This window comes from Lichenostomus cassidix, chromosome 1 (assembly GCF_008360975.1).
Source record: "Lichenostomus cassidix isolate B80296 chromosome 1, HeHo_3.0, whole genome shotgun sequence".
NCBI classification, from domain to species: Eukaryota; Metazoa; Chordata; class Aves; order Passeriformes; family Meliphagidae; genus Lichenostomus; species Lichenostomus cassidix.
In genome coordinates this window covers 80980750-81004115 of record NC_139479.1, presented here as the reverse complement: position 1 = coordinate 81004115, position 23366 = coordinate 80980750, and the positions used below count along the sequence as shown (strand labels likewise).

Sequence of the window (23366 nt, the reverse complement as noted above, 5' to 3'; positions counted from 1 at the left end):
ATGATGAACATCATGTTTAGTGTCTCATATGCTATAATTGACATTTTAAGTGCTCCTCAGAGCAAGCATAGGAGAATTTTCAATAGATGTTAGAATGGAAATCCTTTCATGTTGGTTGATAGCAGCAAACAGATGCACTGGTGCTAAATAAAAGCAAACTGACTTGGATGTTCACAGGGCATATTTCATTAAATGAGCTTATGCTAAATGGACTTGGGTGTTTCAGGGAATGCATTATTTGGAGAGGAGAGCAAGCATGAAAAGTAACATATCCAAACCACTGTCCATACACATATTGAACACCAAACTATTTATCCCTGATAGACCTCAGTTTCTTTTGGTTTTGAAATCAAATTAACTCCTTTTCTAAAATATTTTATCAATGCAGGTAATAAGATTGATTTAGCTGATAAGAGGGAAGTCTCCCAGCAAAGAGCTGCAGAGTTTTCTGAAGCACAGGACATGTACTATCTGGAAACATCAGCAAAAGAATCGGATAATGTGGAAAAACTCTTCCTGGACTTGGCCTGCCGGTTGATCAGCGAGGCACGACAGAACACCCTTGTGAACAATGTCTCATCCCCCTTACCAGGAGAGGGGAAAAGCATCAGCTACTTGACTTGCTGTAATTTTAATTAAAGAGCTGGCATGTGATTGCCCCTTCTGCCATGGGCCAAGTGGATTTTTTTTTTTTCCATGCTGGGATTTGTCTACTTGAAGGAATTCATTCCAATCTGACCCATCTGGCTTACCCACAGTCAGGTTACAGTCCAGGAAACATAGCAGGCTGATGGCTCCAGCTGCATGATGATGTAGCAGAATACAACAGGGTTTAAATTTCATTTTTCTTGCAGTCTGTGGAGAAGGTCAGAAAAGGAAGAGTTGCACAAGTGCTTCATGTAATGCAGAACATGAGCTGTTTTGTTTCCTTCTGTGGGAGAGCAGACCAGCCTTTCTGGAAGATACTGAAGAGATCCACATCTCTCTTACAGAACAATGTGTTGGATCCTTTTTAAAGTCAAACAAAACAAGAAAAAACGCAACAATGAACGCTGACTTTGGACTACACTGGCAATCTTCTGGGCTGTCAGCGAGCTCTTAGGATGTGTACATAATGTCTGTCCCTGCATCTTCATGGAGGACTCTGGTGTTTGAAATAAGTGTTATGTCTCTCATCTACAGGCACTTCTGTGAATGTGGAATAAACAAAAAAAAGCTACATATAGCAACATTTTTGAGATTGAAGAAGACATGGATACAGCTCGGTTGCTCCCTTTGGTGCTAGCAGTTCAGCAAATATTCCATAGGCCAAATGTAGTCTTACCACATTACTGTCTTCTGAATGTGTAACTTAGACTGGTTAGGAAAAAACACTAATAAGCACTGTTCATACAAATAAAAAAAAAAATCTCATTACCTCTTTTTCTAGGCCTGAACATAGTGGGAAAAGACTGTGTGCTTCTTTGATATCCAACAAAGGATGAAAAGACTTTCCAGAAATAAAAATAAATAAATTAACCATTCCTCCTCTAATTAGTCATGTCCTGATGTAAAAAGTTAGCTTTGGGAAAGCTTATTGGTGGACTTGGAAAAAGTGCACCAGACATGACCAAAGTGTTGTGTGGGCATGGATTGTGTCTAAGGGTTCAAAGGAAGCACAGTCTGAACTGGCAGTCTGCAATATGGTCTGGCTGAAAAACACAGCTTACAGATACAGTTCTTGTTGAAAGGCAGGAGTACAAATTTGTAGAGGGTTTTTTTTATGGTAAGTGGAAATAGCAATGGGTTGCAAGTGGTGTCATTCCATGTCTGACCCATCCAGCTCTCACCTTGTGGAACTGCTCTCAAAGGTGCTCTTGAAGGTCTCTTGTCAGCATCCAGTCTCTCTGCTGGGGTAGCTTTTAGGTTCAGGGCTGTAGAGTCATTTTATTTACTTGATGCTTTGTACCCTTAATCCCAAACTCCAGTGTACATGTAACTGTTCAGGCAACTTCTTCCTACAGAGCCCCTGAAGTGGATGCACCATGGAGTTTGTGATGTTACTCCACCTCTAGTGCCATACAATGCATTGTAAGTTTACACATTGGCATGGAAGTAAATCAGAAGATAGTGAATGCGCACATGATTATATTTAGGAGTCTGAGTTCAGTTTAGCTAATCTGGATAAATCTCTCCTGGTGATTACATGGCTGTGGTATGCTGCAATTTAGAATTAATCAATTTAATATTATTTGGCTTTTACGGAAGATTATAACAGAGCTTTTGTATTGACATAAAAAGCTGCCAGTAAGTACTTCTTGGAAAAAATATCAATTAAAAAAGAGGCATTTTGAAATGCTTTTTTTTATTTCCTGGAAAAGTTTCTTTGGGCTGTATCATGCTGTGCCTTTGATATGTAATGGGGAGTTGACTCTGTGTCAAAGAGAGGGGGGATTGGTTTGTCATATGGCCATTTTTAATATTTTCTTGCTATTTTTAGGTCACTTTTATGGCTAATGGTAAAAGGAGGATGTAGAAGTTGTGCTATGAAGCTTGTTTGTCATTTAGGTAACATTTAGCAAAGAGCTTCTGTAAGTGTGAGATGCTGGGGAACATGTCATCTGCTGCTCTGCTCTGGTCCTTTTCAGTCTCTGCTCATGTTGCAATCCGGAGGATTTGGAAATGTGTGGGACTTGGTGGCTTCTGCTGTGCTGGACCATGTGATACAGCCTGTGCTGAAGAGCAATATCTTTCTTCTTGAGCATTCCCCAAATTGCCAAGTGCAGCTTCATTTGAGCTTGTGAAGAGCACCCAGCTCCAAGACAGCTGATTCTGCACAGCTCTGAGGTAGTTCTTTAGAGCTGGGCTCAGGGTGTTCCATGGCAGGGACCAGTCAAGTCAAAGATCAATACCATGTGTATTTAATTTGTAGCAGCTCTTCTCCCCAGTGCTGGACCAATCAGCATATAACTGATAACAAACAGGGCAGGGCTCTTTGATCAGCTTAATCAAGGAGGAAGGAGACTGCCCAGTAAAACACCTGTGGGTTCCTCAGCCAGGTTTCCAGAAAGATCAAAGCTGGGCAGGTGCTCTTCATCCCTGCTGAGTACCACTATAAATGCATTTTAAAGTGCTCCTTGCATCACTTCTGGAGCTGGAACTCTAATGCATTAACATGACTGAACAAGCTGAGCTGGTCAAATAGCAGAAACCAGTAACTTTATTTTCTTGGATATTTACTTTTGAGTTTTCTAGAAGCCTAAATCTTTTCCCAATGCTTTCCTGATCTGTAGGTCACCTACAGACTATTTTGGAGACTATTTTGGAGACTAGCTGCCTACTAACAACCTCAAAGCCCTGTTTGTTTTTATTGCTAGCAAATCTTTGTGTAAGGACTCCATCTCCAGACAGTGATGTGCTTTTGTGGCAGGATGGAGTGCTGCAGCTGGGCTGATGTTCACGTGAATCACCTGACTTCTCCAATCAAATTTGAACTGGTTCCTTTCAATGTCTATTCTATGTAGTCTTACAAAGTTGAAAGGAAACAGTGATGGTATGTGCAACACTTTTTACAAGGTCATGAACCAAAGCTGTATTTTGAGACTCGCCTCTCTTTCTGCTGTTTGCAAACATGGCTCTTCTTGAAGAAGTGTTTTTTTAATGTGGTAACTCCTTTGCTGGTGTTACTTTTGTACACCTTTGAATATCTCTATAGTGCACACAGCCAAACTTTCCTTGTAGCACTGAGGGTTTATCTTCTTTTCTACTGTCTGGTCCACTGCTGAAGTCTTCCCAGCTGGAAGGAGAAGCTTCGTCAACTAGAAAGTCTTGAAAAATAAAAAAATCCTAATTATGTGATAATCACCTCTCCACCTTGCTAGATTTTTGAGAGAACTGTCCGTAAAAGCATTGTGATGCTTGCTGGCTAAAGTATTCAAAAGCCATGCAGAATTGATATAATGGGGGCCAAATTTGACTGGGAATGTTCTCTGCTATGAAGAGAGCCAAGCTTTTAGTATGGTTGCTGCATTTGAATGTGTTTTGAGGGCAATATATTCACAGCCATGGAATTTCTGGCTGAGTGTTAATTTTTGTAGTAGTCCTGTAATGAGACACTTTCTTGACATTTTTAGCACAATGATTATGTCCAAGCAGAAGCCAATACTGGATGATCAACAGATGTTTGCTTAATCTAGCCTGTTAGCAGAGATTAGTAAAAGCATCTCTGAAAACTGGATGGTCTAACCTGTGATTTCCAGTGGGAGTCACTGATTCAGTCAGGCTGATCTTGAGTAAACCACCAAACATTCAGTGCTTCAGGTCACTGGGTGTGAAGTACTCTCTGCTGTTTGGCATTGGGTGTTGACACTGAAAGTTTGCTGAGACAAGCTGTGACTCCCTTCTGTCCATACTTGTGTTCCCCCATGAAAGTGCTAGGGGGAAGGAAACAAAAAAAGCCAACAAAACCTCTTCAGGTCAAATAAATAAGGTGGAAAAAGTGAAATTACAACCTCTGTAAAGAAGGGAATGCTGGGTGCCTCTTCCTACCTCGACCCCTGAAGTCTTGATTTGACCTCCAGGTAAGCTGTTTGAGCACACAGTCAGGTGTTTGTGCTGAATGCTAAATGGCTGTGTGATCATTATTTAATGAAAACCACACATGAATGACAAATTGTCAGGCAAGATACTTTGTTCTTTGCTGTAGAACACATGAAACAGCCCTTAAAATCTGTCAGCCTGCTGGTGCTGTTTGTGTTTTTTTGGAAAAGGCTGTATTGGTAATAGTTGGCTCCCGCTAGTCTAGGTTTAGCAGCTAATGGCTATTGAATTCCTCCAGCATCAGTAATAACAGCAGCAGACTGAGGCTGACACAGGAGACAGTGATTGGAAAAGAGGGAAAGTCGAAGTTAGTGATGCAGAAGCACGGTGGGTGCACACACGTGGGACAGCAGGCTTTCCAGAGCTTTTGCTGACAAGGGATGCAATTAGTTATAGTCAAATCCACTGGGCTTTGCCTTGTTCGTTATCCCTAAGGACTGCTGTTTGTTCAGCTGCTTTTCCACTTGTCTTCTCTTTTCAGTAGGAAGGACTGTCTGTAAATCAGGCTGAAATGTTGAGCTGGCATGATTCCTGCAAGTCAGAGACTGAATTCAATTGGAAAATAGGTGAAATTCTCCAGCTATTGAAATAGGCTTAGCAAACATGCAGGATATGATGCCCTTTGGGAAGCTGTGGTGCCATCGGGGTCAGATATGGCTGGGGACACTGTCACAGAAACTCTCTCCTGGCTGTGGGGCAGAATGAATGCTACAGCCCTTTGTGCAAGAGAAAGATGACTCGAGTAGAAAAGGCAAGTAAAGAGATGGTTCTGTGTGCTCAGGATTTCTTCCATCCCAACCCTTTTTTAAAATGGCATCTATGAATTAGATTTTGATTGCTCTGGGCTTTCAGAATGGTTTGCTTTGAAATTTAGCCTGAAGTTCTGCATTCTTTTACAATCAAAGCACCCAAAATCCTTATATGGTTGGCTCCTACAAAGAAAGTCCTTTTTGAGTTAATTCAGTTAGAAAAAGGTGTTTCTAGAGGATACTTTGTGAATTCCCAGTGAGCAAGTATGGAAACACTCTGTCCTTTTTTAAATGTCTCTGTACATAAGTGCTCACCAAAAAACCCTCTGGAGCCAAAGAAAATACTCTATTCAATTGTAGTAGTGAAAACCCTGTTATATCAAAATCTTATCTTCCTCTTTTTATAAACTTTGTTACCTCAACAAATTTGGGGTCTGGCATCACCCTTTTTCCTTGCATCTGTTCTATCCTCTTGTTGCTGTGGGTAATAAAAATTGTTGTAGCTGCTGTTCACAAGCATGAAAGGATCATAATTTTGAAGGACAGTCTTGTCTTATCATGATGAGTGGTGGGGAAACAATAGCTTGATTTCTTAAGAGCAAGGAGTGCATTCTAAGCAGAGCAGAGTCAACTGGAACTGGTGGTGTCTTTGAAAAGCAATCATCCACTTGAGCTGTAGTTAAATGTACCATAAATGTTACTGCTCACACATCTGCCTCAGTTTAGGGTTTATCTTGGCTAGGAAAGTAGACAGCAGGGTAATCATGCTGACCATGATGCAGGGCTCCCAAAGTAGCACACTGCCTTCCTCTGACTTACTCCTCTAATCCCCATCTCACTCACCTGACCCAAAGCTGCCTTTGCTGTACTGAACTATATCCAGCTAGGATAGATCACTGGCTGTCAACACTCACAGATGGCATCACAACCTTTCCCCTCATGTGAATGAGCTTTAACTTAAACCAGAAGTAAAAACGATGCCATGTGAGTCATGGGTGTTTGTTTCTTTCTGAGTGGGAGCTGCATATCCAGAAAGAAAGCCTCATCTCTAAAGCTTGCTCCTCCAAATACAGTCAGTGGGATAACTGGGGGAAGATAACCCAGACAGAGCAGAAAATGAGAAGGCAGTGAGTGTAATTTAAGCTTTAAATGTTGCCAGTGAAAAATTAGGCTGGTTTTAAGAGCATAGCCAGTGTTAACAGCTCAGCTCATCTGTCTGGATGAGCAGGAGCTGGGTTTGCAATACTCAGAGATTGTTTTCACATTAATAACTTGCAATTGGGACTTGGTGGATGTGACCACATGTTTTGAACCAGTTATCCTTTTCCAGTAAGCTCAGAAGATAATTTTAGCTGTGGTTAGTCCTACAATTAAAAAGCAGATGCCAGCTTTACATTTGCACCTTTGCTTTTTCCACTTCTTCTTATCTTGGGATAACATTCTGAAGGACATGTACACTCGTGAGTACACTGTGGTGGTGTCCCTGCTGAGCATCTTCTGAAGGCCAGTTCCCTGGTCCTCAGGCAAAAAATGACATGGCCAAAACCTGTGTCAGTCATGATTTTGGCTGTGCATGGTTCTCTGGGGCAGAGGGGATGTTAAAAGTATTCTTAAGCTTTCATGGGCAGCAGTCAAGGGCTCTGGAGTGTCTGGTGTCACATGAATGCAAACCTCAACACTTTTCAAAGCTTGATTCCTCTAGCGCCTCTCATCAATGAATCTGCTCCTCCCTAATTACTGCTCATGCCTCAAGCACTGTGGAGGGATAATCTGACTGCGTGAACCACTGGATCTGACTCCTGCTTTAGTTAGAACGAAGAACATCAGAGGCTCATCTTCTGTGCTGCCTTGAGCTTCTTACCATGGACATAAAATTAATAATTCAATAAGCCCATTCCAGCCAGGGCATCCTGTCGGGAATATTTCCCTTCTTAGGGGACCAATAAAAGAGATTCAGACTTTAAGAACTGATGGGAGTTTGGTGCAAATGAGTTGCTCTCCAGTGGTAGGTGGGTGCTGCTCTCCGTGCAGTGAGACTCTCTGCTCTCCGGGCAGTGTGGAGGAGGAGCTGTGGCTGGGGCACTGCTGGGAATGTCTCCAAGGCCTGAGGCTACATCAGTGGCATGGAGCTTTAGTGAATGTAGTGTCCTGCAGTGTCCCAGCAGCTGAATCTTTACTGAGGGGCAAGCAGAGCAGAGGGAATGCCATTTTTACATTTTAATAGAGGGGGAATAAAATACTTGGTCTATGGTGGGGAGAGCTGCCATGATTTCAGGCATGGCTATTGCCTCAGCTCTTGCAGACTGTTGGGAAGAAAGGGTTACCACTCACCCCACTCACAGCCAGCACTGAAGGGGGAAAAACTAACTTCTAGAGCCAACATTTTAGTGGAGAAAAGGCCCTCTAATGAGAGTATGGAGCAAGCCCAGCGCTTGTTACTATGCTGATTTGGAGTGACAAGTATATCTCTGGATATTAGGGAAGTAGTTTAAAATATGCCATGGTTTTTAGCATAATAAGATTCACTGCAGATATGTCACATCCATTTTATTCTCCACAGCTGTTTACAAAAGGAAAAAAAAGACCCAAAACCCTGAGATTGGAGCAGCTGCAGTCACTCAGCTGTCAATATGGGACAAGGCTCTTTCTGCTCTTTTATTTCCACTTCACTCTATTCTGCTGCACATATTTGGCTGTTCTGTGAATTTGCAGATCATGAGATTTTTTTTCAAACTGCCTTTGATCTATACAGAAAGACTCACCCAGTTCTCATTTGAATTCATTAATACTTTGAGTAGGCATTTTAATTTTATGTTTACTGGCTTGTTTCCCTTTGTAATGTTATCTAACTGACAAGTTTGTCGTGCTCTGCATTACCTTTAGACTTTTGAATCTAAAACATTTCCTCTTTCTTGAAAGCTATGATAATTTTTAGAGATGCTACAAAGGCATCTTCATTTCCTCAGGAGAAAACCTGAATTACCCTCAGCTTTGATTACTATCAAGTCAACATTGAAGCACGTAATTTCTTTTACAGCATGAACAAAGTATGTTTTATTCCATCAGCTGTAGTTTGGATTGTAGTTTAAAAATCTGCTTAAGCACTAACAGCAGCATTTTGTTTGTGATTTCCATGCCAGGGAAGTCACAGCATTAAAAGAATTTCCTGTGTTGGAGTTTTTCCCACAAAAGTCTGCTGTCTTTTCCCCAACAATTGTGAATTTAGCACAATGTACAGAATTTTAGCAAGAACCCTGATTCCTAAACATGTGGCCAGAAGGATGAGGAGAGGATGTGGTTTTTGTTGATCAAGCACAACCATTTCAGTGGAAAATATGCACTACAGCTGATCAGACCATTGATTTGTTGCTGGGGTAGTGCTGTTTTTGGGGAGGGTATAGGTGTTAGGAACTATCACCAAACTGTGAATCATTGACTGTCAGAAGCATTTGGCTTGTCTCTTCTCTAAGTTCTTGTGTCAAGTGTGGTACAGTGGGCTTGAGAAAGGAATGTGTTTTGGATGACCAGGATGATGAATGTATGATGCTTCATGTTTATTTGTAATGTCCTTTTTATACTTAGAAATTGCTTACATGTGTATCTGTATGTAAATAAATGTTTAATCCTTTCCACTTGGTGTTTAAAATGTGAGATTTGTTTGTTTTTTGATTTGGATTGGAAAGCAAAGTTGCCTTAAATACAAGGCATTCAGTTGATATGGTTTGACATCAGACCAGCAAACGAATGGCTGCTAAAGATTTTCTGCTTGAGCTGAGCATACCAAGGCTCTCACAGCATTGAGACCTCACCAGAAGAGCAGAGATTGAGCTGCTGCCCATGGGGGCAATGTCCCTTTGCACTAGAAGAGAAAAAAAAAATATTCAAAGCAGGAGAAATTGTACAGGTTTGAAATGTCAAAGAAACACCAGCATCAGGCACTAGAGGGGGCCTTTGACAGAGGCACCATCCACTCACTGGCCTTGCAAACCTGTGGCAGGTTAAACTCTTGTCCTTGCAAGATGCTGGATTGGTGTAGGATAAATGTTGGATGATAATTGGATGCTTCAGTTGTCTTTTATTCTTTAGCCCAGTCACTTGGGGTTTTTTAATGTTATTCCTTCTGTTCAGCCTTCAACTTGTTTTCATTCTCTTTGAACTCCACTGGAGTTCTCCAATGACCTGCCTCCCTCAAGGCCTAGAATCTTTTTTGGACAAGATCTCCCATTTTAAGCCTTTTGTCTTTTGGTAAATATATAAAGTTTGTGTTCTGACTCATTCTGGGGACCAGGTTTCCTCGCCTGTGCTGTGCTCCACATCAAAGACAACTCCTGCTAACACTTAGACTGAGAAACGAGCTGTGAAGCTTGAAGACACCATGTGTCTTTTATTGCCTCTTCCACTGACCTTGAAGCTCCTTCCTTGGTAAATGTCTGACATGAGGGCTGGACCATCTGCTCTTCCTTCCCCAGGAAGCTGGCAGTTTGAGTCATTGAGAGAACAGCGAGGTACTTGGATAGGGAAAAGTTCCTCTATGCTTCTAGGTAGGAACGAGGCAAAGGGAGAGGAAGAAAACATCCTTTAGATGCTCAGACCGCTTGTGAAGTGAGTATTTAGTGAAAGGGAGGGCTCAAGTGTGTTGCTTTTGGGGGTGAAGGCTGGAGAAAAGAGAAAAGCAAGGGGCAGGTGATGACCAGCAGCTCTTCCTTGCAGGAGCATGAACCAGTGGGGTGTGCAACCTTCTTGTTCAGCAGGTGTAGCAGCAAGGGTACAGCCTGTGCCAGGCTTTGCTGAGGGTGAGAGGAATGTGAGCACACAAAGGCTCCCTGCAAAAGGGAACAAGCTGCCCAGGGGAAGAAATGCAAGGCTGACTGACTAGAGGAGCAAGAGAGCTTTTACTGCCTCTCTTCTATCCTCTCATGGTCAAAGTCTCCCTACTGGGCATGTGAGGAACTCTGCCCAGAAGATGTCATCTTGCTGACAGGGACCTGTCACACAATACTTTTTGCCCTTACTCTGTGTGCAGTCCTCTTGCACAAAGCACAGGAGATCTGAGTGCCCTGCTTTAATTTCAATGGTATGGCACAGACAGTCCTGCCTAATTTAAAATCTAGTCTTGATTTATGGATTTCTATGCATAGGGAATCAATCACAAAACCAGTGTGCATTTTCAGGAGTTTTATTACCTTCAGAATTAAACATGCTGAGCTCTAGTCTTTTTGTACAAGCTTATAATTATAATCACATCAGCCTGCACCAAAGCTATCACTTACCATAGTATGTGAATGAATTGTCTGCTGAATAAAATCACTCATGCTGGACCAAACATTTCATGTCAAGATGCTGTCAGGACTATGATGTAGAAGCTCTGGCAGTGTTTCAGAGCTAGCTGCATCAAGTCTCTGGTGTCTCACTTGGATCAGGTCTAACTCCTGGTGATAGAGTGGGTGTCTGTCCAGTTCATCACAAGGGAGTGCTTAAAGAGCCAGTGATAACTGCAGTATCCTGTAATATGCTGTAGTACAAAAAACTAGTTTCAAGTGTTATGATGCCTTAAAACCTTTTCCATATTGCCTTCCCTATGCTCACTGATTTGGGCATGAGTAATGCTGGTTTTCCTTTCATTTCTTCTGTGTGAGCTATACATGCAGATGTCTAATTTCCAGGCAGGCAACACTTCTTACTCCCTTTCTACATGCCCCTAGGGCTCCTCAAGCAGGATTTTATTTACAATAAATAATTCTTTTCAGCAGACACAGGACTGGTAAATGCAAGCACAAGCCCAGGTCTTTTCACTTGGTCTCATCCTGGAGCCCTGAGCTACCCTGACTGAAGCAGCCCTGATGCAGTTTTGGTGCACTGATTTGCTGGGCTAAAGCTCAGCTGGGCAACTCAGCAGCAGCTTACAAAGTCCCTAGCTTCTGCTATTACCTCATGTCCCTTTGGCTGTGCCAGGAAGCCTTTCACAGGGAGCTGTGTCCCTTACAGCAGAGCCCCTGCTCTGCAACAGTGCTGTCACTGGCACCACACTTAGCAAGTGGCTCCATTCACAGGCAGGTGCTTGCAGTTACCTTGGTCACAGAACCACAGAATGGATTTGGGTTGGAAGCGACTTTAAAGACCTTGTTCCAGTTCCCCTGTCAATGGCAGGGACACCTTCCACTAGACCAGGTGGCTCAGAGCTGCATCAAACCTGGCCTTAAATGCTTCCAGGGATGAGGCATCCACAACTTCTCTGGGCAACCTGTGCCAGTGCCTCACAGTGCATAATTTTTTCTGCATATCTCACCTAAATTTCCCCTCTCTCAGTTTAAAAACATAATCAGCTTATCAATTAAACGTTGCTAAAAACTGTGATGTCTACTTCTGCTCTTTTCCCATCTTTCTTTGCTATAAGATATTCCTTTTTCTTCTGTTTATGTCTAGGGTTCAGGGACTGCAGGGATCTAGGCTTGGACCTGTCAGAAGAAATCTTGCAGCTCTTTCCACTGCTGTCTGCTGTTGCAGGAACCTTAAACACCAGGAAGAACTTTGGTGGTGTGTTGAGTATCTTGCTTGGGACAGCAAGAAGAGATGGTTTGCTGGTTAAGGTCTTTCACTCATCTCCAGAGCTCTGCTGCATGTCCTTTCAATGTCAGGCAAATCTTTGAGCCAGTGCCTAGATTTCAACTGTAAGTAAGGAGTGAAAAAAACAACCAAACCAACCAGTGCTGACTTGGAAAAGTTTCTTTGTAGAGGGAATTCACTTGTCCAGACCTGCTGCATAGCCAAGTGGAACTTTTTCTTGGGTCAGCCTGCAGGAATGCTTGCAGCCTCAGCACATCTGCACCCTTGGCAGGAGAGGCTGTACCTCATTTATACCTTGCACAGCCAAAGGAGAAGCTTGTTCCAAATATTCTTCTCTCTCCCATCTCTCAAAGGGAAATACATTTGATTAGAAGGTGCAGAACTTAGGCTAGAGACTGAAAAACTTAAAAAGTTTACCCATATGTTCTGTAATGGTGATCCATGTTCAAAATCATGGATAAGGAGCAAGGTGGTGAGAGTAAATGCCCTCATTGCTAAGTTTCCTGAAAGTAATGAGCAGGTACATAATTATTTTGTAGAAGATGTATGAAGCCATGCAAAGATTACAGCTCCAATTCCAAAGGTGTGTTTTTTCCATCCATCCCAACCATGGTTTCTGTTGGCTGCCTTAGGAAGGTCCTGCCTGCTGGTCTGAGTGGAAGCTCCACTGAGGCACCTACTGTGGGACCAAGGGACTGAGAGTTAGAGAAGCTTTTGAGTCACACAAGAAGCCCTTCTAGCCCTGACTCCAACCATGATCAATGACATATAGGGACTAAAATGCACAGGAACAAGATCAGCACCAAATGATACATTCCCACGATATTCCTCTAATTTCCAGCAACTTCTGCCTCTCAGGTTTCCTAAGGCAGAAGTGGTGTCTTTATAACCTGAAAGTCCTTTAGACATCAGTATTGATACAATTTGTTCCTTGCATGGTGAGACACAAAACTCTTCTGAACAAAGACTAGGCTTCATAGGTGCTGTAGAAATTATATGAGGCCTCAAATATAGGAAGATTAAAAGCATCCACCTTGCAGCTGAGAAGGAAACAAGTAATCCCTCCCTGTCACGAGTCATAACGTAAATGGTGCACATTCATTTTATACCACAAAAGGAAAAAAAAAAAAAATTACAGCAGGTACTTTAAGGTCTGTTTCTGGTTCTATGAGTGTGGTGGTACATCCCCTCCACCCCCTCAGGCCACACTATGACCTTAAAAACACTCACTCACAACAAAATGTCAGCATTTTCAGGCTGCTCAGATCCTGTGCCACCAGATTGCCATATCCTTCTGCAGGATCTGATACACAAGCTTACAGTAGCAGATCCAAGGTTTCTCTATTCAATGATCCTAAATGCAGCTGTTTTGGGTTGGGGAATATGGAAGATCTTAAAGCAAGGAGAGGAAAGACACTGTCAGGGATCTGCCACTAGCAGTCTTTAACTTGAAAAAGCCTATAGGAAAACTGGAAGCTGCTACCAAGCTCTCAGGATGGCTCCTTTCACCCAACTCAAGGCTGTCACAGGATCCCAAATGGGCTCAGATACAAGGCACCATCAAATCTTGGATGAAAACTTGGCTCTTTCTCCCCAGAGTCATCAGGCAAGAATGTGGAGTGGACATGGACTCCAGTGCTGCTCTTGCGGTAAAAAGAACAGTGAACATTAAAACACTTCACCTACTTGTACTTGATAAAATGAGATCTATTTAATATTCACACATTTGCAAAAGTGTTTCTTGCTCATCCTACATAATTTTTAATAAAATACAGTAACTGCAAATTATGATTTCCCTCATCTCTGTAATACAAAGGCCTCAAAAGAAACATAAGTCCTCTTAGCAACAGATGTATAAACTATTTAACTGTTAAATAGCTCATTTCTTCTACTGGCTCCTTCTCAAAAGTTTAAAAAAATAATACAAAAGAACACAGCATAGAAGTGTATTTGTTTTAGTATTTTGGCTCATTGGAAAAAGGGATCTGTGCATGGAAGAACAGCTCAGGAGACCAGACAGTTGGCCCTTCCAATATAACTCCTGAATAGTTTCCACATGAGAGGCAATTCTTACCTTCTGAAGGGGAGTAAGTTTTCAGGACTGTATCATTTAAAGACAAGGTCTTGGTGACACTGGCAGATACAGGAGTTGTTAGAATCTTGGCTCTATCCCCAGGGCTTAATCTCTCACTTTGGATGACATTTTCATCATTTTCACTGCTCTTTCTGCTTTCAGAAATAGAGTTCCTGCCAGTGTGCCCATAGGTGGATTGCAAGTCAGCAGCCCAGCTAACTGTTTTTAAATTTAAAGACAGTGTTGGTTTCAGCCTTTTGTTTGAAGATGGAGGGATCCACTCCTCCAAGCTGGCAGGCAGTTGGCTGTTAAGGAACTGCTGTGAAGTAGAGCTACCACCTTCTTGGTTTTCCCTGTTGCTTGGCCTCCCCTGTTTCACTAACTTGCCAGTAAGCTGCTGCAGCAGAGTGTTCTGAAAGGAAGACCTAGATCGCTTGCATTTGGCAGAGATTTTAGTGGGATTTTTAGGGGTGAAGATGGTGACAGAAGAGCTCCTTTCCCCAACAGGCCACAGCTTCTGCAGAGGTTTAGCCATAGGAGTTGACTGTGAATAAGGAACAAAGTCCTGAGCACAAACTGAACTGCATTCTGAATCACAAAAGGAGTAAGTTACAGGTGTACTGTGCTTGCTAAAAGCATGAGACCTGTGTAGGGATGAGCTCAGTTTTGAACTGTTACAAGGAACACCTCTAGGAGAGAGGACTGATTCAGCTGTGACCTTCTCTGTCAAAGTATCTTCCTGTATTAAAGAATTACATGATTTATTTAAGAATTCCACAGGTTTTGCTACCGCTCTTACACTTGCATCAAAGAGATCAGCAGAAGCATTGTAGCTGCCTTCAGGGAAGATGTTGTTCCCATGCAGCTCATTCCTGCTAATACTTTTGAAGGTATTATCTGACAGTTCTGCCAATGGTTTTAATTCTCTTTTATATATCCTTCTGGCATTGTTGGGAGTTGGTGGATCAGAGACCCAGGTCCCCGTAAGTGTAAGATCTGTTTTTTGGCTTGGTGTAGAAGAATAATTTTCTTTATTCTCACAACCAGCTAAACAGCTTTCACATGCAGAATGCATACAGGTGGCTATCTTTCTCCTTTTCAAACAGGAGGTTTCTCCAGGCAGCCTAATAAAAGACCAAGATGAATTTGCAGTGTCACTATTTGCTTCTTTGGACTGCACACATCTGCTCTGAGAAGCAGAAGGCTCTGGTGTGACTGGTGAGGATGCTCCACATTCCTTGAGGGTTGAAGATAAATCACTAAGGGAAGACTCACATTGTGACACATCACTTAGAGGGTTTGTATTTGACTGAAGACAAGCAAACACTATATTCTCCCAGCTATCATTCTCTGCTGGTGGCAACAGCCTCCCTGAGATGCTTGCTGCAGGCAAATCATTTGGGGTTTGCCTGGGATATGATTTGTTAAGATTTACACCCAACTTGCTGCTTTCAAGAAGGACATGTTTGCCTGCATCAAGGCTGGGTGATGTTACAACACTCCTGCCATCCTCTATTCTGGCTAACAATTGATTTAGGCTTTCTGAGAATGGGAGCTCTTCCCAAAGCATAGAGTCCATCTGAGACACTTCAGCTACATTTACATGATTAGCAGCTGAGGCATCTCTCTTGCAAACAAGGGAGTTGTGGGATTTTTCTGGGTAACAATAATTTCTACTATTAGTTTTTGGGTAAATGTTTTTTACCTCAGATTCCAAGGGATGTTGTAACAACTTGGAACTGTTTTGATGTGAACATTCAGGGTTTGAAGAGGGTACTCTCTCCAATTTATCAGTTGCAGAGAGACCATCAGTCCGACTAAGCTGTGAACTTGATTCATTATCCTTCTTTTTATCCCCCTCCTTCACAGAAGAGATGAGAAACTGTGAGTCCCAAAGAGTTTGATTGTTGAGGCTTACACTGCACAATTCTGCAGAGACAGGCCTCTCCTCTTGTTCATGCTGTTCACTCACCAGCTTTCCCACTTCCAGAGTGGGAAAGTCTTCCGCTGTTACCCAAGCAACAGATGAAGTCAGACTGAAGGATTGCTGCCAGTACCCTAAAAAACTTTCCCTGCCACTAGACTGAACAAAACAGGAGTTCCTGCTCAGGCTAGACAAGCTGCTGAGCTCACTGAGAGGTTCATCTACGGGAGTTGATGACACATCAGGTAAATATGAGCTGTTATTACAGCTCCTGAATTTTGCCGACTGCAGGAGACGATCTAAGTAGCTGATAACAGTAAAGCCAGTAACAGCAGCACTTGGCAGGAATATCTGGCAAGCTACAAGGTTTTTCGTACTTCTGTTAATTCTGGAACACTTCTGCAAGATGCTGCTGGCAGCAGAATGTCCTCCATCTTCCCTTGCCCACCCCTGGGGGGAAAAAAGAAAACAAAAAAAAACAAGCAACTTAGAGAAAAAAAAAAAATTAACACGTGTCTTTTAAGTCAGGCATAAATTTAGGTCTCACTTTTTGTCAGGATCTGCAGGGAAGAGAATACAAAACAGTCTGTCACACAAGGCAGTCCCTGGGAAATAAGCCCTGGCAAGAGCTATAAAGGGCATCACAGTGAGAGGTTCTTTGCTTGTTGCAGTTACAGAGTTTTGGAGCTGGAAAAACAACCAAGAACTCTGAGAAAGGACTCCACAGAAAATTTCTTCCTCCCTTTAGGGCACTGGATGCTTCCGGGCTTCCTCCTGTGCAGTTCAGTGCAAATGGCTGGCTGCCTCAGGCCAGTGCTTTTCTCTTATCCAGGAGGCACTGGGCAGCACTTGAAGCAAAGAACTGGTACCAGATACTTGACTTGGCAGCTCAGCTACCAAAGCCAGCATGGGACTTTCTGTGCACTACAGAAAGTGAAAGGGAATAAGCTACAACCTTTATCTGCTCAGAATTTTTTAGAGAACAGTGTTTCAAAGGAGCTTCAGCTGCAATTCTTTGTAAAACCCGCTTCTCTCTAAATAGAAGTTACAGGTGAAAAATTACATTAAATAGAGAGGGAATTAGCTAATATTTTAAGAAGTGGATAAACTCTCATCTACCCCTCAAGGTCTGGCAAAGTCAGAGAGGCCAAAATGCAGATATAGTTATCTCCAAAAACCCTCCTCCTCCCTGAGTCTGTGCAAGGATTGAGGCTGAAGGCTGTTAGCCAAGGACAGCAACCCTCTAGATAAGTCTTTAAAAACTATGTCATGCTGATTCTGAGTATTATCTGGGAGGGTACAACTGCATACACAGCTGAACACAACTGTAGAAATGTCTACAGCCAAGGGCTGAACAAACAGTCTTCAAATGTGTGTTCAGCCCTTGTGTGTGCAGGAGCAGCCACAAGGCTGGTGATATCCAGGATTAGTTATGTTTGTCAATGCATCAGGCCAGAAGACCTGGTCAAGGGTTCCAGGTAAGTAAAGTTAATCCATTAAGTCCTCCAGCTTCCATTAAATACATACTGTACATCAGGAAAAATCTCAGTTCAGATACAAACCTCATCATATCTGTGGGAGAGGCAAAACACCTGCCAGGTAGGATTTAGTTCACAGATTTCATAATAAGAATGACTCACACAAGCACCACTTGAAGAGAACCTAGAAGACTGTTTCTGTAGAAATATTTCAAAGAACTAATATCTCGAAGTGTGTTAAACACACAAAAGAGCCACCAGTGCAGATGCTGAACAGCTGTACTTTAACAACATTTTGAAAATACTCTTAAATCCAGGAATATTAAAATACTGCAAGGGGATGTGCAGACATTTCAGACACCAGGAGACTACACAGCATGGGAAAGGTAGGACAGTGCTTGGAAAGAGAGTCTGTTTCTTGCTCCAAACGTACATGGTTTTTTTACAGACTCCAAGCTGTTACTGATATGCACAGGAGCTGGCACTGCTCAGGCTCTCTGAAAAGCACCCCGACAAGCTGTTAAGCTGACTACTGCCATTCAAGATGATTTTTGGATGTGACTCATTAAAAAAAACCCACAGGAGTCTTGGGAAAAAGAAGCAGAATCCTTCTCATTTTAGCATCAAATTTTCTCAAATTCCCAAAAAATGTTGTATGTGAAGCTTTGATAACTCAGTCTATATCTCTAACTGACCACAAAAACTCCTTAAAAGACAGTAATGTGGATTAGAAGTTACCTTCACTCCAAATATAAACCTTTTTCCAATGAAACAGGCTTCTACTGCTTGAGCTAACGCTCTTGTAGATGACTCTGTGTTTGTTTCTCCTGCCAGCTGATTGAAGTCTTGAATATACCTTGAATAAAAACATACAGAAGTATTGGACCCACAGAGGAAGTCTTACATAGCATTTCAGCTGTAGTACAGTGTTAATGAGGACACATGTTAAGGAGAAGATTTTGTGGTAGCTTCAACTAAACATAGAACGAAAACAGGAAGCAGTAAACCTATAATTTCAATTCTTTAGTTCACCTAATTTGTTAGTGAGATAAAGTAAAGAAAAAAACGACCACTCAACAGGTTTAATACACCCATGGCTTTCAGGTGTTCCCTGTGTGGTTGTGATTTTTCTGCCAACACAGTGACTGTGCAGTGCTGTCAATATGCTGCTATCCCTTACACATCCTTCCTGCCCAGGCCTTTACAGCACAGCAGTATCCAGATAAGACATGGAAATGACTGCTCTTCACAGCTGACAGCAGTACAGCAATGTAGGGCAGAATGCCTGTCATGAGCCTGTTATTAATGCTGCTAATATGGCATTAAAAAAGCATTCATCTTTGAGCCAGTGATAACAAGGCATTGGAAAACAACAGACTAGAGAAAGAAGCAGGGAATCTATCTGAATATCCCATCCTAGCAGTTTCACATTTCAGAAAATCTGAAGCCTACAGTGTGGGTGGTCTGTCTCTGAGGACTAACAGACTTTCTTAGAAATTCCTTCTTTCTTCAGGAAAGTTTGGTCATATTGACAAAAAGTCACAAGGTGCATTCAAACTGTTAAAACAGAAAACCCAGAGGCTCTACCTTGAAAAGCCAACTTACATAAACAAAGAAAATTCAATCACCTCAAAAAAAGGAGAAGGGACATGAGCAAGAAGCCAAACCAACCAAATAGTGACAAGTAGTAGCTGCCTTCAATAGACAAGTGGAGGATTTCTTCTTCTACCTGTAAGTAATCCCTCTCAAAACATCAAGATTTCAGAAGAAACAAACTTCAGCATTTTCTCAAGGTGATGGGTACCAAGGAAATGCTGGAAGGGAGCACTTTAGCAGTTACTTCCCACTCATCTTCCCACCATCTAGGCTCATTTCAGTTTTTTTTAGGCTGAATAAATAGCAGCAGCTATATGGTCAGACAATCTATTCCTTACCTCTGCAGATTTTCTGCGGTGACCCCAAAGAATGGATCTAAGCAACTTCCAAAAACAGTGATGTCAAACAAATCATTAGTGTCAGCAATCTTTAGGGACAATCTATATCTGTAGCTTGCATCTTTAGCTTCACCTGTGCAGCCACATTTCAGACAGCTGAACCTGACAAAAGACAGTAAAAGGATAGAAAAGATGAATGCACGAACCTCAGTTAATCAGTGCTGAGGTAAGAACTTATCTGCAGCCGTAAGTATTACCACTATAATGTATCAAATATTCAATAAAAAACAAAATTTTTTTTCTTACTCTTTACTCCTTGAGGCATTAATCTTACCAAAGGCTCAGAGCAAGATGGCTGTATTATGACAGAATGCCTCTGGCTTCTTTTACTGATTTATTAAATGCTAGCCTGTTGTGAAACTAGAAAGGACACTGGGCTTTGAGAGCCTGTTGGGGTGTAATTTTGAATTCCCTGCACCCATTTTTTTCTCATTTCATTCTGTTTTGGGATATTTCTTCCTGCAGCTTGAGTACAAATACCTAGGTTTAAAAAAATAATCAGGAAACAGCACTGTTATCTTGTATTTCAGCATTTGAAACAGCAGATATCCTTGCTTTACAAAGTCAGCTCCTTCCATTTAGTGCTGACATTCATTGATTTCCTGTTCTTCTGTGTGTCAGAGATTTCACCCAACACTGCAATTTAAAAGGAAAGCTCATACATTTCTGGACATGCACTCAGTGAAGAGTCATACAGGACTACCAGGTGCAATACACATATAGAATGAGATGAAAAAAAAGAAAATCAGGATTTGATTTGGAGGGGCTTTCAGACAATGTTTTCCAACTTAGGAACAGCACTGAGGGACTGGGTTGACTGCAGGGGATACACTTAGAAGCTTTAACACACATCATTTATTCTGCTAAACCATTAATTGATACCACAAAGCACTGAGCACAAGAGAACTCTCGAGGCATAACAACCTCCAAACTGCTCCTGGAATACAGAGATCTAAACAGTGATTAGTAACATAAGAGCTGAAATTAGAACTTATTTCTACCATGGCTGGATTTTAACCCTTTTGTTTTTTGTTAAGCTAACAGAGATTCCCAAGTGTATGGAAATCAGTAAATGATTCCCAAAACAGGACATACCTCCTGGAATCCAGTAGCAGCCTAGAAAAGCAGTTTTGACAGGCAGGATAGAAGAAGCAGGAATTCCGGATGGAAATCACAGAGGCAGCCAAGAGTCCCTGTACACTATTCATGTGCTCACAGCATCACCTGAAATGAGTAAGTCAAAATGGTTCAAAGAGTTCACATTTTATGAGATGTTAATATTCACTGCTTTCAGTTGGGTTATTATAACATTTTTAACAGCAATCTTCAGGAAATTATGATCTCTGTCTGAAAACAGAAATTCTATTAATTAACTCTTTAAAAACAAAAAAAAAAGATAAAATTATGTAATAAGAAGGAAGTGCTCATGGCATTTACGCACCACTGCAGATAGATCATGCAAATTCTCACTTGCATTTAGGGAACCTTTATTAGAATTACCCTTGGGCACAGCACTGCAGCAAATTGCTTTCTAATTATTTTCCTTAATTTAGAGTGAAGCCACAACATGGGGTTAAAAACTGAAATGATTCTGCACTTGTAATTCTGCAAACTCCTCAACACCAATGACTTGGGAAGGATGCTCAGAAGATCTTGAGAAAGGCTCACAATAGCAACCATATTTGCACTTACATCACACTCTTTGAGATAAAGAGGCAGCTCCAGGTGTTTATTGCTGATTTCAACAGAGGCTGTATGGATTTGACAAGTAAATGATGAACTAAACATTTAAATAAATAGGAATTAATTTATTTTTATTCAGTATTACTTTCCTGCAGATTTATTTTGCCTTTATTATACCATACTGCCCAAAATATCAAGTTTTAGGAAGCTTCTCTTATTTCAGTCAGTCAACTTTTTTCCCAGCAGATGTTGGAAACACATAGACAACAATCACAGAACTCTAGAATGGTCTGGGGTGGAAAGGATCTTAAAGATCATTTAGTTCCAGCCCCCCTGCCATGGGCAGGGAGACCTTCCCCTAGAGCAAGTTCCTCAGAGCCACATCCAATACCTCAAATCACAGAGCTCCAACTTAAATGATCAAAAGCTCTTTTATCACAGCTGTGGCTAAATATAAATCTCTCTTCGCTATAAACTGCAGGATGAACTCAGAACAGGAAGTGAATTCCACATCTTTATCCCAAAACTCTCTCAGAGAGGCAAAAGATGAAAGAGATAAAGGAAACTTAAGTATGGCTTTTGCAGGTTAAAAAACCCCACATTCAGTGATCAACAATTCTGTTTTGTTCATATTTTGCCACCAGAAAGTTAAACTTCCAGGCTATTTTTTTGCCCTCTGGGACACCTTTCTCAGCATTCTGGTAAAAATAAGATCTATAACGTTGAGTACTAGAAAAATGTGAGTGACTAAACTCATTACCCCGAGTAGTTCAAAGAAAAAAAAAAACAAAAAAGATACGTCAATGTTCCCTACGTTTGGAAAACAGAGAAAGGGAAAGGGAAAAGCTTTAATAAGGGGCCAACCAAAATGGGATAAATACATCTCTTCAGAACACACATATCAACAGAGACTCATTTGACTCAGAACATTAAATGGTGCATGCCTTCAACTCTTGACAAAAGGGAACAATTTAGCTTTAGTCACACTACAAGAAACCAGCAAAAATACGTGGAAAACACATAAATACATATAAAAGGGGTAATAATGTTAAGTCTGACTTTTTATTGCCCAAAAAGGTGGGCTTGGAGAAGCTCGCAGGTGCTTCACATTCCCACCTGTTTTCAACTCAGAAACAAAGTTTACATAGTTTTTGTTACCTGCACTTCAAAAAGACATTAAAAACCACAAACCCGCACAGCCCAGAAAGCACAGCCCACTGCAAGCACTCAGCTGAAATACGGGAGATAAAGCACAGCATCTAATGCTCACACAGGCTCTGGCAAGAGCCAACAGACCCCAGACCCACACCGCTATTTCCCTTAGGAACAAACACAGAATCCGCTATCCGGACGCAGACTGAAAGGGGACTGCATGAACAGACCTGCTTTACTTTGTGTAATAAACGAAACAGCGCAAGCCTCAGCGCCCCGCCGGGGATCCCTCAGCCCTGCAGGCGCCTTTCAGCAGCCCGGCCCGCAGCGCGGCTCCCGGCGGTGCCTGGAGCCCTCTGCCGATCCCGCCGCCTCGCTCGCTCCCTGCGGAAAACCAGAGCACGAGTCGTTAGCACATCCCACAGCCCAGTTTTCAGCCCTGAGCCGCCCCGAGGCCGGCCGCTCCGGACCGCTCCGCTCCGGTCCGACTCACCTGCGGGCGGGCTGCGCTGGGCTGGGCTGGGCTGTGCTGGGCTGGGCTGCGCTGCGCTGGGCTGCGCTGGGCTGGGCTGGGCTGCGCTGCGCTGGGCTGCGCTGGGCTGCGCTGGGCTGCGCTGGGCTGGGCTGGGCTGGGCTGCGCTGGGCTGGGCTGGGCTGGGCTGGGCTGGGCTGCGCTGGGCTGGGCTGGGCTGGGCTGCGCTGGGCTGGGCTGGGCTGGGCTGGGCTGCGCTGGGCTGGGCTGGGCTGCGCTGGGCTGGGCTGCGCTGGGCTGGGCTGGGCTGGGCTGGGCTGGGCTGCGCTGGGCTGCGCTCGGTGCCCTCAGGCCGGGTCGCTCCGGGAGCAGCGGGGCACGGGCGGTCTCGCGGCCTGAGGGCAGCCGGAAGGGCGGAAGTGCGGCTGCCGAGGGCAGCCACGGGGGCGGGACGAAGCGGAGCTCAGCCAATCGCGAGGCACAGCGGAGGGAGCGCGGCCCCGCTCGCCCAATCAGAAAGCGAGAAGGGAGCACGGCACGGAGCGGCGAGACGGGCGTGTCACGTGCTTCGAGCGGCCAATCGCTGCCGTCCCGCGGGAGGCCGCGCGGCCGAAACACCTATAGAAGCGGCCGCAGCCAACCGCGAAGGCGCGCGCGAGCTCAGCCCCGGCCGACAGCCAATCGCAAGGCGCCGCTGC

The 23366-nt window shown here is 43.1% G+C and overlaps 2 protein-coding genes across 5 annotated transcripts in view; one reads left to right on the top strand and one right to left on the bottom strand.

Annotated features, from left to right (window-relative positions):
• The window catches only part of RAB30 (RAB30, member RAS oncogene family), a 48869-nt gene extending 39910 nt beyond the window's left edge, over positions 1-8959 (top strand). For all 3 annotated transcript variants that reach the window (XM_085065626.1, XM_085065619.1, XM_085065623.1), the window contains one exon: positions 389-8959. In XM_085065626.1, the coding sequence (XP_084921752.1) occupies positions 389-639 (251 nt within the window). In that variant the 3' untranslated portion in view covers positions 640-8959. The remainder of the gene's footprint in view (positions 1-388) is intronic.
• A 4642-nt stretch (positions 8960-13601) lies between these two features.
• Positions 13602-22696, bottom strand: DDIAS (DNA damage induced apoptosis suppressor). Of its 2 annotated transcripts, none has more exons than XM_085065488.1 (5): positions 22427-22696; positions 20457-20585; positions 19302-19463; positions 18106-18223; positions 13602-16339 (listed from the first exon to the last, which is right to left on the bottom strand). In XM_085065488.1, exons 2-5 carry the CDS (start codon positions 20567-20569, stop codon positions 13847-13849), a joined length of 2886 nt encoding a protein of 961 aa, XP_084921614.1. In that variant the 5' UTR covers positions 20570-20585; positions 22427-22696; the 3' UTR covers positions 13602-13846. The 2 variants fall into 2 exon arrangements, with proteins under 2 accessions (XP_084921614.1, XP_084921603.1); XM_085065477.1 differs by lacking the exon at positions 22427-22696 and adding an exon at positions 21970-22184 and having other exon boundaries at positions 20457-20594.
• Between the last annotated feature and the right edge of the window lie 670 nt (positions 22697-23366).

Coding starts and splice junctions, on each gene's coding strand:
- DDIAS (XM_085065488.1), bottom strand. CDS start 20,569: ATGAATAGTGTACAGGGACTCTTGGCTGCCTCTGTGATTTCCATCCGG. Junction 19,464..20,456: donor CTGCTACTGGATTCCAGGAG/GTATGTCCTGTT, acceptor GTCTTTTGTCAG/GTTCAGCTGTCTGAAATGTG. Junction 18,224..19,301: donor ACCGCAGAAAATCTGCAGAG/GTAAGGAATAGA, acceptor TTTTTATTCAAG/GTATATTCAAGACTTCAATC.